Source organism: Thamnophis elegans, chromosome 5 (genome assembly GCF_009769535.1).
Source record: "Thamnophis elegans isolate rThaEle1 chromosome 5, rThaEle1.pri, whole genome shotgun sequence".
NCBI classification, from domain to species: domain Eukaryota; kingdom Metazoa; phylum Chordata; class Lepidosauria; order Squamata; family Colubridae; genus Thamnophis; species Thamnophis elegans.
This window is the reverse complement of record NC_045545.1, coordinates 89901016-89913874: the sequence shown is the minus strand read 5'-3', so window position 1 is coordinate 89913874 and position 12859 is coordinate 89901016. Positions and strand designations below refer to the sequence as shown.

The 12859-nt window shown below is 45.9% G+C and overlaps 1 protein-coding gene across 1 annotated transcript in view; it reads right to left on the bottom strand.

The window, feature by feature from the left end:
- Positions 1-12859, bottom strand: part of SS18L1 (SS18L1 subunit of BAF chromatin remodeling complex) — a 31190-nt gene that overhangs the window by 3544 nt on the left and 14787 nt on the right. Inside the window, exons 5-9 of the mRNA XM_032217341.1 lie at positions 11805-12002; positions 9901-10065; positions 8070-8171; positions 6068-6160; positions 3789-3908 (exon numbers count right to left, since the gene is read on the bottom strand). Coding sequence (XP_032073232.1) covers positions 3789-3908; positions 6068-6160; positions 8070-8171; positions 9901-10065; positions 11805-12002 — 678 coding nt within the window. The remainder of the gene's footprint in view (positions 1-3788; positions 3909-6067; positions 6161-8069; positions 8172-9900; positions 10066-11804; positions 12003-12859) is intronic.

Here is a 12859-nt window from a genome sequence, read left to right as displayed (position 1 = left end):
GTGTATGCACACACTGGGAACAGGCTCCAGGTGTTTGTCTGCTCACTGATGTCTGACTCTGAAGGCAGCTGATAGCTGGCATACGGCTCTGGCCCCATCTCTGCCTCCGACGCAGAGCCCTCATCAGAGCCTTCCCCAGACTCCAGGACTGGCCCATGTTCCTCTCCAACCTCCTCGCTGTCTGAATCTGCTCCCAGCTCTGCTGGCAGGCCATAACAGTAACGCATTTTAGTTGAAGCTGTAAAAAGTGAAGCACTCTTCACTTCACAAAGCAGAGTCCAAGTTGGTTTACGGGTAATCCTTAAATTACAGAATACAGAATAACAGAGTTGGAAGGGAGTTTGTAGGTCATCTAGTCCAACCCCTTGTTCAAGCAGGAGACTCCCATACCATTTCTGACAGGTGGCTGTCCAGTCCTTGACATACAAACAGTTCGTTTTGTAACTGTTTAAAGTTACAATGGCACTGAAAAATGTGACTTGGTGATCGGTGGGTGGGGAGAATGCAGGTGGGACTTCCTCCCACATTCAGAACCTCCTCTACCCCTTAGGCAGGAAACCCTATAACATTTCAGGCAAGTGGTTGTCTAATCTCTTCTTAAAAACTTCCAGTGTTGGAGCAGTTACAACTTCTGAAAACAAAGGAACAACTCGCCTCCAGAAGTTGTGAATGCCCCAACACCAGAAGTTTTTAAGAAGAGATTGGAAAACCATTTGTCTAAAATGGTATAGGGTTTCCTGCTTAAGCAGGGGTTGGATTAGAAGACCTCCAAGGTCCCCACCAACTCTGTTATTCTATTCTATGAGGCACCCCATCCTCTGCTTAATGGTCACTTAAGTATGGTCTCTTAAGGACCAACTGGGGAGAGCAGTAATGAGGGTCATTTTAAGCAAAGCAAACACACAGGTGCCTTGCTTAACAACTGTCGTGACTTGCAACCATAATGGGCAGGCTCCATTACGTAAAGGTGGTCCTTGACTTACAACCACAACAGAGACCAAAATTTCTGTTGCTAAGCGAGACACTTGTTAAGTGAGTTTTGCCCCATTTTATGACGTTCCTTGCCAAAGTGTAGTGAATCAGTGCAGTTGTTAAGTTAGTACCATGGTTGTAAAGTGAATCTGGCTTCTCCATCGGTTTTGCTGTCAAAAGTTCGCAGAAGGTGATTACATGACCCCAGGACTCTGCAACCGTCATAAATATGAGTCAATTGCCAAGCATCTGAATTTTGATCGCATGACCACGGAGATGCTGCATAAAATGGTTGTAAGTCACTTTTTCAATTTCTCTCCAAGCTTTGTTGTAACGTCATACGGTCACTAACCGAACTGTTGTAAGTCGAGGACTACTTGTTCTCAAAGCCAGTGTCAACACTGAAGCTGACCTGACTGCAGCCATTTTGAGGCTTCAGTTTTGCCACACTGGAGCTGAGGGAGAGGAAGGGGCGGGAATAGAGATAGCTGTTTTTTTTTAGCCAAGATTAAATACTTTCCCCTGGGAACCAAGGACATTTTAGCACTTGGCCAGAGAGAGGAGGAGCAATGTTACAAGGCAACCGGACGGCACCTTGATTGGACCATGTGACTATTTGGGGACGGGGGGAAAAACGTTTACTTTTAGTTAGGTGAAAACCGTGGGAATCTTCAGAGTCCGTTTTCACCAGAACTGTGCCAATATTTTATATCCAATAAAATTATTCTTTGAAGAATCTACTTGCCTCAGAGGTTTGCTACGGGTGTATTATTTGGAATCCTGACAGACAGAACTCTTACTCCTTAGGAACATCTCCTGGACCTCGATCTTTGTTGGAAACCGCTCTTCTGCTCCTTAACCTGCCTTTCTTCAGCTCCTAGTTCCCCTTGCGATGTCACCCCAGGCTTTTGCTGGCCTGGAATTCAGCTCTGGAATAAAGGACTTCCTTCTAAGCTCTTCAACCTATCTATCTTTGAGGCTCTTTCCATAGACTTGACATGCTTTTTATTCCAGTTAGAACCCCCTGAAGGTTTCGCTTTGTGCGAAAGGCTTGATCTGAGTTGCAACCATTAGCTTGTGTGTTAACGCTCTTTATCTACCGAACTCCTTTACAGCCAAGCTAATTGCAGCAGTTAGAATCGATGTGCTAATTCACTGAGGTTATTGTTCAGCCTTGAGCTAAAAATTGGAGTGTTCAGTTTAGAGGGAGTCTCCTCTCGGGTATCAATCTTACTGGGTAAGCTGCCTTCCGGTTGTGATGGGATGGGGAATGGGACAACTTGCCACAGTCAACTTGCTGCGGCCAACTCACCGCAGGACACTCAGCACGGGACAATTTAACAATTCAATAGAATTATTTCAATTTCTGTCATTCACATTTCATTCTGTCCTTCCTTTGGCATCCTTTCTTTAATGATTCTACCCCACTATTTCTTTGATATTACTGTAACTCTGGTCCAGCAGTGAGTTGGCCATGGCAAATGGGCCGTGGCGAGTTACCCATGGTGAGTTAGCCATGGTGAGTTGGCCATGACGAGTTGGCCATGGCAAGTTACCCATGGTGAGTTGGCCATGGCGAGTTGGCCGTGGCGAGTTACCCATGGTGAGTTAGCCATGGTGAGTTGGCCATGACGAATTGGCCATGGCAAGTTACCCATGGTGAGTTGGCCATGGCAAATGGGCCGTGGCGAGTTACCCATGGTGAGTTAGCCATGGTGAGTTGGCCATGACGAGTTGGCCATGGCAAGTTACCCATGGTGAGTTGGCCATGACGAGTTGGCCATGGCGAGTTGCCCATGGTGAGTTGGCCATGACAAGTTGGCCATGGCAAGTTACCCATGGTGAGTTGGCCATGGCAAATGGGCCGTGGCGAGTTACCCATGGTGAGTTAGCCATGGTGTGTAGGCGGTGGGGAGTTGGCCGTGGCCAATTGTCATAGACCCTATGGGAGGTAATCCTCACATTAAAACCACAATTGAGCCAAACATTTCCATTGCTAAGCAAGACAGACTCATTTTTCAATCTTTTTTGCCATGGTTGTTAAGATAATCTCTGCAGTTGTTAAATGAGCCATGTAGTTGTTAAATAAATCTGGCTTCTCCGCTGACTTTTGCAGGTCACAAATGGTGATCACACGATCCCAAGACAGTGCAACACCATAAATACATGCCAGTTGCCAGGTGCCTGGATTTTGATCATGTGACCATGAGGATGCAACAGACATAAGTGTGAGTTTTCAGGGCCATTATAACACTGAAGGGTCATTCAACGAATGCTTATAAGTTGAGTACTACTGTATTGAATACATCAATGGATACCAATACACCAAACCACCAAGAAACTTTGTGGGGCTGCCCCAAAGAAGAGGGAGTCAAGCTATTCTCCAAAGCCCCTGAGGGTAGAACAAGAAGCAATGGGTGGAAACTCATCAAGGAGAGGAGCAACTTAGAACTAAGGAGAAACTTCCTGACAGAACAATTAACCCATGGAACAGCTTGCCTCCAGAAGTTGGAGGTGCTCCATCACTAGAGGTTTATAAGAAGAGGTTGGATAACCATTTGTCTGAAGTGGTGTAGGGTTTCCTGCCTAGGCAAGGGCGTTGGACTAGAAGACCTCCAAGGTCCCCTCAACTCTGTTATTCTGTATTCTAAACCCACATCTGAATCTGGTCAGTCTTCCTCAGCACAATCTGGTGTGAAGAAACAAAGGTTCTCAGGATAGACCCCTGTTAAGAATTTCTCCCAGTCTTCCTGAGAAACTGAAGTCAGAATTGACATTCTCTGGCCAACAAAATGCACAATTAGGGATGTTCTCACCATATCCTTGCTGTTGTCCTGGATAACTTTGTTGATTTGAATATTGCTGTTGGGAATATGTTTGCTGCTGGGCAGCTCCTTGCTGGTATCCGGCTTGTTGCTGGCTGTATTGGGAATTCCCTAAAGACAACAGAGCAGCGCAATGGATTGGCAGGATTATAATATACACAAGGAAGGTCAGCATATAAATTACGTTTCTCTACCGCAGTGTTTCTCAACCTTGGTGACTTTAAGTCCCGTGGACTTCAACTCCCAGAATTCCCCCAGCCAGCTCTGCTGGCTGGGGGAATTCTGGGAGTTGAAGTCCACGGGACTTAAAGTCACCAAGGTTGAGAAACACTGCTCTACCGTAACACAGGAACACAGCAGCATCCACACGGAATCAGAGTATAGCACACAAGCCAACTAAAACCTTTCAAATCTCAGGGATTGCCACAAAGAAGAGGGAGCCAAGCTATTCTCCAAAGCACCTGAGGGCAGGACAAGAAGCAATGGGTGGAAACTAATCAAGAGAAGCAACTTAGAACCAAGGAGACATTTCCTGACAGTTAGAACAATTAATCAGTGGAACAACTTGCCTCCAGAAGTTGTGAATGCTCCAACGCTGAAAGTCTTTAAGAAGAAGTTGGATAGCCATTTGTCTGAAACGGTGTAGGGTTTCCTGCCTAGGCAGGGGGTTGGATTAGAAGACCCCCAAGGTCCCTTCCAATTATGTTATTCTATTGCATTCTAAAACATCCTAAGCAAACCAAAAGACCCAGCAACCTCAAAATTGAAAACAATCTTCTGCAATATACAATTGTAAGAATTGCAACAACCATTATGTAGGACAAATGGGCAGAAGACTGGCAGAATGCATCCACGAACCCCGACTGGCAGTTGGAAGGCATAATGAAATTAATTTCACAACAATATAAAGAACAGATTTAACCACAGTTTCAATTGGGAAAAAGTGACAATCCTAGACCAGATGAAGTCCCAAAAGGCCAGGGGATTTCTAGAATCCTGCTGGCACTCTGATGAATCAGCCATCAACGGACACATAAGATATTAACAGCATCTCTAGATTAGGCAAAAGAGACAATCAACTAGCCAAAAAGGGAACAAGAAGACCTAAGTATCTCTCCACCAGCAACCAGCAACCAAATCAGCGTATATTTACAAGGTTAAAATCAGACCAATAATCAAGCAAAATAGCCCAATTAAGAAACTGACAAACAGCCAACAGCAAATAGCCTAAAGAATCTCTAAGACACGGGTGTCAAACTCAAGGCCCGCGGGGTGCTTAAGATCTGGTGCACAGAGTGGGCCTGGAAACAGCAAAGGACCGGCCAGCGGTGTCTCTGTTTTTGCTGGCAGAGGTTTGCAGGAGGCCGTTGCTGTCAAAAATGGGGTGCAGGGGATGGTGGGGCGCACGCAGCCCCCCGAGCTCAGTTTTCACTGACAAAAGGGCTGCAGGAGGCCATCGTGGCCGAAAACGGGCCGAAAACGTCGCTGGCAGACGGCTAGCAAAACAAACTAGAAACAAAAGGACAAGACCAATGTTTCCCCTTTTGCATTTGAGCATGCAAGAAGGGACAGGGAAGGAGAAAGGGAAAGAGGAAAAGATGGGAAGATGGAAAGAGAGCAAGGAAGGAAAAACAAGGAAAGAGGGGAAGGAGGAATGAAGGAGAATGAAGAGGGAAGGAAAAAGAAGAAAAAGAAAGAAGGAAGGGAGGGAGGGATTATAATGAGAGTGAGGGAGGGTCTCGGAGAACTCCTGCCTTTGCATTTGGCACCATATGTGCCCCCGACACGAGTGATGTCGAGCTGGCCATACCAGCTGGCCTATGGTGGGTTCCAGATCCCGGTGCAATTGGTATGGTGCAACGGGGCCCAGCGTCCACCACATGAACATGCATGCAGCCCGTGCACACACATGCGCAGCACGCGCATGCATGCATACCGCCTGCGATGCTCCACGACGCCTCCGCGAAGCTCCAGTTGCTTGACGGAGCGTCATGCAGGCGTCGTACACTCCGTGCACATAATCCCTGAAGAGCTCAAATACCGGTAAGGAGCGCAGGTGGGCGGGTGGGCCCTCCGGAGCACCATACCAGAACAGTATGCGGTGCTCCCAGCAGGCACCGGTACACTCATACCGGGGCGTACCGGTCATAAGCCACCACTTCAGCTGGCCTACCCCTGCAAACTTCAGAAACCATACTTGATTACGGCAATTTAAAGGCATTTGAATTTTGGAGAATTGATTGGATTTGCAAGATCGCTGATCCCCCTACCTCCTTCGTAGTAGTGCTGTGTGGAATCCTCAAATGATCGATCATAGCTCTGCTCAGAATAAGACGACTGCTGATACGCGTAATCGCCGTGGCCTATTTTCAGATAACAAAAAAAAAATTAGACAGTTATGTTAGAAACAGAGTTTAAAGAAAAAGATTTCTGCGCATTAGAAAGGGAAGAAGCATACAACATGGGGTAAAAGGGAGAAGGGACCCTTTATGCTACATTTTTATCTTGATTTTTTTTTTTGCATCAAGCTATTTATAGCTTGCCCGAAAGCATTTTAGGCGTTGGGAGTTTACTGCTAGAGAATCTTAAGAGAATCTTTGAACTCTTTTACAAACTGCCCTTTTTCATAGAAAAAGGAGAAGCGAATACATTTATCCAGTTCTGCAGGATCAAATTACCGAAGGATCGTCAGGGGGAAAAAAAACACTTTGATCGATGAGGAAAAAGACAGCAGACGTTAGAAGCAGATTTCTGAAAGAAGAAGTGGTTTTAACCGCCTGAATTTTAGAACAGTGAAATTCACATCCAATGAGAAGTATATCTTATGAAATTTTCCAGAAGCAGAGAATACAGTAGTGTTTCTCTTTCTAGGTTTCTGCCCCCTTTTAGTCATCCACACAAGTCACGTCCCACTGCCTCCAGGGCTATTTTCCCCACATTTATTTTCACCAACTCGGAGCTGTGATGCACAGAAAAAGGGCGGGGCTTCAATCACACGTAACTGGCTGCCATGTTGACTTCTTTGCCCCTTTGCCTGAAAGCACCCCTGGCACCAATTTCTGCTTGCATCGTGACAGATCACACCGTATTGCACGGGGTATAACTACTCGGAGGAGGTGCTACGGTACTTCCCAGGAAGGTCACACAATTTGCACATCAGGTGTTTATGTCCCTAACCTGATGCTTTCTAGATCTGCTATGACAATTTCAGTGATGTCTGTAGCAAGCTAGAATTTTGTGGAAATCGTTAAATATATGTTGTGATGACTCTGTCCTTCACATTGTTTGCATGTAGAAAAGATGTGGAGACACTAGAAAGAGTGCAGAGAAGAGCAACAAAAAAGAGGGAGTCAAGCTATTTTCTCCAAAGCACCTGAGGGCAGGACAAGAAGCCATGAATGGAAACTAATCAAGGACAGAAGCAAACTAGAACTAAGGAGAAATTTCCTGACAGTTAGAACAATTGACCAGTGGAACAGTTTGCCTCCACAAGTTGTGAATTCTCCAACACTGGAAGTTTTTAAGAAGAGATTGGATAACCCTTTGTCTGAAGTGGTGTAGGGTTTCCTGTTTAAGCAGAGGGTTGGACTAGAAGACCTCCAAGGTCCCTTCCAACTCTGTTTATTCTATTCTACTCATTATTTTCAAGTCACAGCCTCTAGTTTATTGTTTTCAAGAATCAAGATCACGTGAAGTGTAACTGCATTCAGTTTTGGTTGCCACAATGCAAAAAAGATGTGGAGACTCTAGAAAGAATTGCAGAGAAGAGCAACAAAGATGATTAGGAAATTGGAGACTAAAACATACGAAGAACAGTTGCAGGAACTAGGTACAGTATGTCTAATTTAATGAAAAGAAGAACTAGGGGAGACATGATAGCAGTGTTCCAATATCTCAGGGGCTGCCACAAAGAAGAGGGAATTCTCCAAAGCCCCTGAGGGCAGAACAAGAAGCAATGGGTGGAAACTAATTAAGGAAAGAAGCAACTTAGAACTGAGGAGAAATTTCCTGACAGTTAGAACAATTAATCAGTGGAACAGCTTGCCTCCAGAAGTTGTGAGTGCCCCAACAGTGGAAGTCTTTAAGAAGATGTTGGATAGCCATTTGTCTGAAATGGTATAGGGTTTCCTGCCTAGGCAGGGGGTTGGACTAGAAGACCTCCAAGGTCCCTTCCAACTCTGCTATTGTATTGTATTGTTTTATTTCATGTTCTAAGACTGTTGTAATTCAGTGACATGTGGGCAGATGTCTCTCCCTGTTCAGCCTCATTACCGTCAGGATAATATTGCTGGTTCATGGGTTCTGAAGATCCTTGTCCATGACTGTATTGCTCACTGTAGTATTCCTCCTGACCCATGTACTGCTGAGAAGAGCCTGAAAGACACAGAAAAAATTAACAGCCTCTGCGGCATTGAAAATTCCTAGATTGGGATTAGAGTTGAAAAGAGGTTATTACGACTCTAACAGCCTATTTTTATAGGCAACTGAAGAATAACGTCAGATCATGGAACTCGGTGAGAAATTTGCAGTAAAGTGTTGTAACCAGGGGTGGGCTGCAGAAGTGGGTTCCTACCAGTTTGCACCTATTCGGTAGAACCAGTTCGTCAAATCTACCGAACCGGTTAGAAGAGGTTCCACCAGCGGACCCAGAAAGCAGGCCACACCTACAGAAGAGCTTCCAAAGAATATTGAAACCCACCACTGCTACACACACACACACACACACAGACTGAGAGAGAGAGAGAGAGAGAGAGAGAGAGAGAGAGAGAGAGAGAGAGAGAGAGAGAGAGAGAGAGAGAGAGAGAAAGGAAGAAATAAATAAATAAAGAAAGAAAAAAGAAAGAGTGAGAGAGAGATAAAAAAAAAAGAAAAAAGGGACAGAGAGACAAAAGGAAGGAGAGAGAGAGAGAGAGAGAGAGAGAGAGAGAGAGAAAGAAAACACATGGCCAGCAAGCCACTCCCACCAGGTCACATGGCTGGCAAACCACTCCCACAAAGGAGGCCACACTCACAGAGTAGGTTCCAAAAAATTTTGAAACCCAACACTGGTGGGCTGCTACGTTATGGCCGGTTCAGGGAACCTCCAAATCCTATCCCTGGCTGGCCCGGTGGACTGGAGGGAGTGTGGTTTTGCACGCTGCCTGCATCCCATGGCCACGCCTACCCTGGCCCCCGAGGTCAAACACATACCTGATGCGGCCCTTGATGAAATCAAGTTTGGTGCCCCTGCATTAGAGTGTCTGTTATTTTGAGGGGGTCCTTGGTGCTCTCTGAGCTTGTTTGTTTTCTTGCAGACGTTTCATTACCCTAACGAGGTAACATCATCAGTGCTGGACCGTCTGTTATTTTTATTTCCAACAGCTTTCTTTGGGGTGCCATAAAGTAGAGAACCTTACAAGTATTGAGAAGTTTGCAGCTGTTGTGGGCTGCTGGCAGCAGAGTTGGACAATGAGGAGGTCGGGGAGGAACATGGGCCACTCCTGAAGGCTGGGGAAGGGTCCGGCGAGGGCTCTGCATCAGAGGCAGAGGTGGGGCTGAGGCTGTCTTGCAGTTCTCAGCTGCCTTTATAGTTAGACAGCAGTGAGGCAGAGGAACAGCTGGAGTCTATTCCCAGTGTGCACATGCACAGACCAGAAGAACAGCTGAGAAATCAGGGTCCACTTAAGAGTAAAGCCACAGGTGGGCGGTGAATGGCCACTCCCATAGGAAATAGAAGAGGAGCGAAAGGGGAGTGGGATTTTGCAGGAAACAATTCGTTCGTTCATTCATTCGTTTCAGGAGTGTGAAGATCTGTCCGTGAATCTCAGAGACTCTGTGCCAAGTCTTTCCTTGCACAGCACTGCGTTTGGAAAATATTTACATGGCAGCTTTCCAAGTTAGATAAGGTCTGTGGTCATAACTTCACCTTTGAAAGACTGTTTGCCAAAGCCTTTGCTGAATGTGAATGAGAGGAATTCACATTCGTTTAATAAAAGGGGTTTTGTCAGGAACAGGAATCTGCTTCGCACTTTTTGGGGAAGCCTAGGTCAGAACAGCTGCTTGCTTTTTGCACAACAGTCTCTGGGAAACTTTATCAATCTGGAAAGCTCCTTTTTACACTCACCTTGCTGTGAAGCTCTATAAGAGCCCATTGGCCGCTGCCCCATGAGGCTGTTCCCTTGATTACTCTGGCTCATCATGGCAATGGAAGACTGCCCTTGGTAATGCTGGCTTCCCGCTTGCGGAGAGTTGTAATGTGATGTTGCTGCTTGCTGGTGAATCATGGAAACTGCAACGTAAAAAAATGCAAGCTGGGTTCCCACAACATGCTTAACTTGGCTGCTGAATTAACCCAGTTTCTGAGTTTGCACAAAGTCCTAAACCAGTGTTTCTCAACCTTGGCGACTTTAAGTCCTGTGCTGGCTGGGGAATTTTGGGAATTGAAGTCCACAGGACTTAAAGTCGCCAAGGTTGAGAAACACTGTCCTAAACCATTAACACCCTTAATTAACTAAGACTGCTTGGGTTGACCGGATATGCTAAGTTCCAGAGAAAGGAACCAATAGTATTAACATTAACACCTAGATCCCTCTCATAGTTACTACTGCTGATCCAGGTACTCAGAATAACAGAGTTGGAAGGGACCTTATCATCTAGTCCAACCCCGCACCCAAGCAGGAGACCCTACACGAGGGGTGTCAAACTCAAGGCCGCATCCGGCGTGCAGGGTGTTTAAATCTGGCCGACGGGGCCAGCCTGGAAATAGCAAAGGACCACCCTGCGGTACCTTCTGCAGCCAAAATAGGGGGGGGGGACCTGCGTGCGCCCTTCCCCATGTCCTATTTTTGGCCTGGATGTCCTCCTGCAGCACCCTGCCAGCCAAAATGGTGGCATGGGGAGGCCGCCCCCCCCCCAGCGCCCTGTTTTGGCTGGCAGGGTGCTGCAGGAGGTGTCCGTCCTATCTCCGATCCGCCCCCCGCCCCAGCCTGCAGAGAATTACAATGCTGATCCAGCCCTCAAAGAAATCCAGTTTGACTCTCCTGCCCTACACCATTTTTGACAGATGGCAGCCCAGTCTCTTCTTGAAAGCCTCCAGTGATGAAGCTCCCACAACTTCTGAAGGCAACTTCTGTTCCATTGGTTGATGGGTCTCACTGTCAGGAAATTTCTCTTTATTTCCAGGTTGAATTTCTCCTTGGTCAGTTTCCATCCATTATTCCTTGTCTGGCCTTCGGTGCCTTGGAAAATAGGTTGACCTCCCCTATTTGGAAAATCGATTGATACCCCCCCTCCAAAATACTTCTATTCTACACTTCTACATTTGCTCCCCCCCCCCCCCAAATGCAAGATTTTTATTTTTCTCACCGCTGCACTGCATCTCATTGGGAGGGTTAATTAATGAATTAATGCCATGGACCAGAGGTGGGTTCCTACCAGTTCGCACCTATTCGGTAGAACCGGTTCGTCAAATCTACCGAACCGGTTAGAAGAGGTTCCACCAGTGGACCCGGAAAGCAGGCCACACCTACAGAAGAGGTTCCAACATTTTTTGAAACCCACCACTAGTCTTTGGATATGATTATTCTACACTATCATGCTCATATTTATAAAACTGTGCCTCTGTGAAAGGTAAGGATGACTACTGCGTTTGTGGTGCAATCAGAACATTGCGTGTGTTGAAGTTGTTTTAACGCAAACCAAAGATGCCTTTTAAAAAACAAGTTTATGTCATATTCTTATGCATGCCAGTGCTGTGTGTGAGGTAATTTAAGGTGGTTCTGACAAGTGTCGTCGGCATCTTCCTATCCGGTCACATGGGCGGCAAGCCACTCCCATCCGGTCACATGGGTGGCAAGCCACTCCCACAAAGGAGGCCACACCCACAGAGTAGGTTCGAACAATTTTTGAAACCCACCACTGCCATGGACTGATTATAATTATTGAAAGCCAAAGTGGGCCCTTGAAGACCACTTGAAGAGGCTGCATTGGTCCAAGCAGGGCAAAGGGCCAAGGTTAAGTCCACCCTACCTGGGTTGGACTGCATACTGAGATTCGCTCGCGAGACGTAGTTGCCGATCGATCCCTGGCCTTGCATGGCAACGCTCTGAGATGCAGGCACCGTGTGGCTATAACTGGGCCCAGTTCCATGGCTACTGAGAGTCATGCTCAGGGAAGTGGTGGGCATGGTACTTTGGCCCGACTGCTGCATAGACACGTGGTTGGGACCTAGGGAGAATGCAAACAGAAAGGCAGGAGAGAGACATTCCAGTCAGCAAAGCGTACTTTTCGATCAATCACAGTGTCTGCAAAAAAAGGGCACCCCCCCCCCCAAAATAAAACAGAAACAAAAATCTCGTATTGCTTTCTCTGGGTCTGCTCCAACTCCTTGCAACATAATCCTTTTTGAGTTGCGGGGCCTGACCTCTTGACTCCCTTTTTAAGTCTTCAAAGGTGCTTCCCTTAGATAGGTTTTTAATTACTGCTCATCTAAATTCATTCTTAATGTTTTAGTTGCATGATTTCCATCTTTTTTATGGTAAATGACAAGTCACAAGTGTAGACGTACATGCAAAATGCATGCTGTCTTCTTCTTCGTTTTATTGCTTTTTAGCTTTGGGATGTTAAGATGCCCAGAATTATTTGGGAATTCAAGAGGCCTCTAAATTAGACAGACAGACAGACGACAGACAGACAGACAGACAGACAGACGAAACAGACAGAGACAGACAGAGAGAGATAGATGATAGAGACAGACAAACAGACATGTATACAGATAGATATAATAAAGATAGATGAGAGAGAGGGACAGATATAGACATAATAATAGATGAGAGATAGACAGATATCGAGAGACAGACAGACGTAATAAAGTTAGATTTTATACATATGTATGTATGTATGTATGTATGTATGTATGTATGTAGTATTTGTGCTGATAAATAAATAAAGGGAGACTAGTATAGATCTATTTCAAGCTATTTAGCTCTCATCAGCTAGCCATACCCTTACTGGGAATCGAACATACATATATATATATATATATATATATATATATATATATATATATGTATGTATGTATGTAG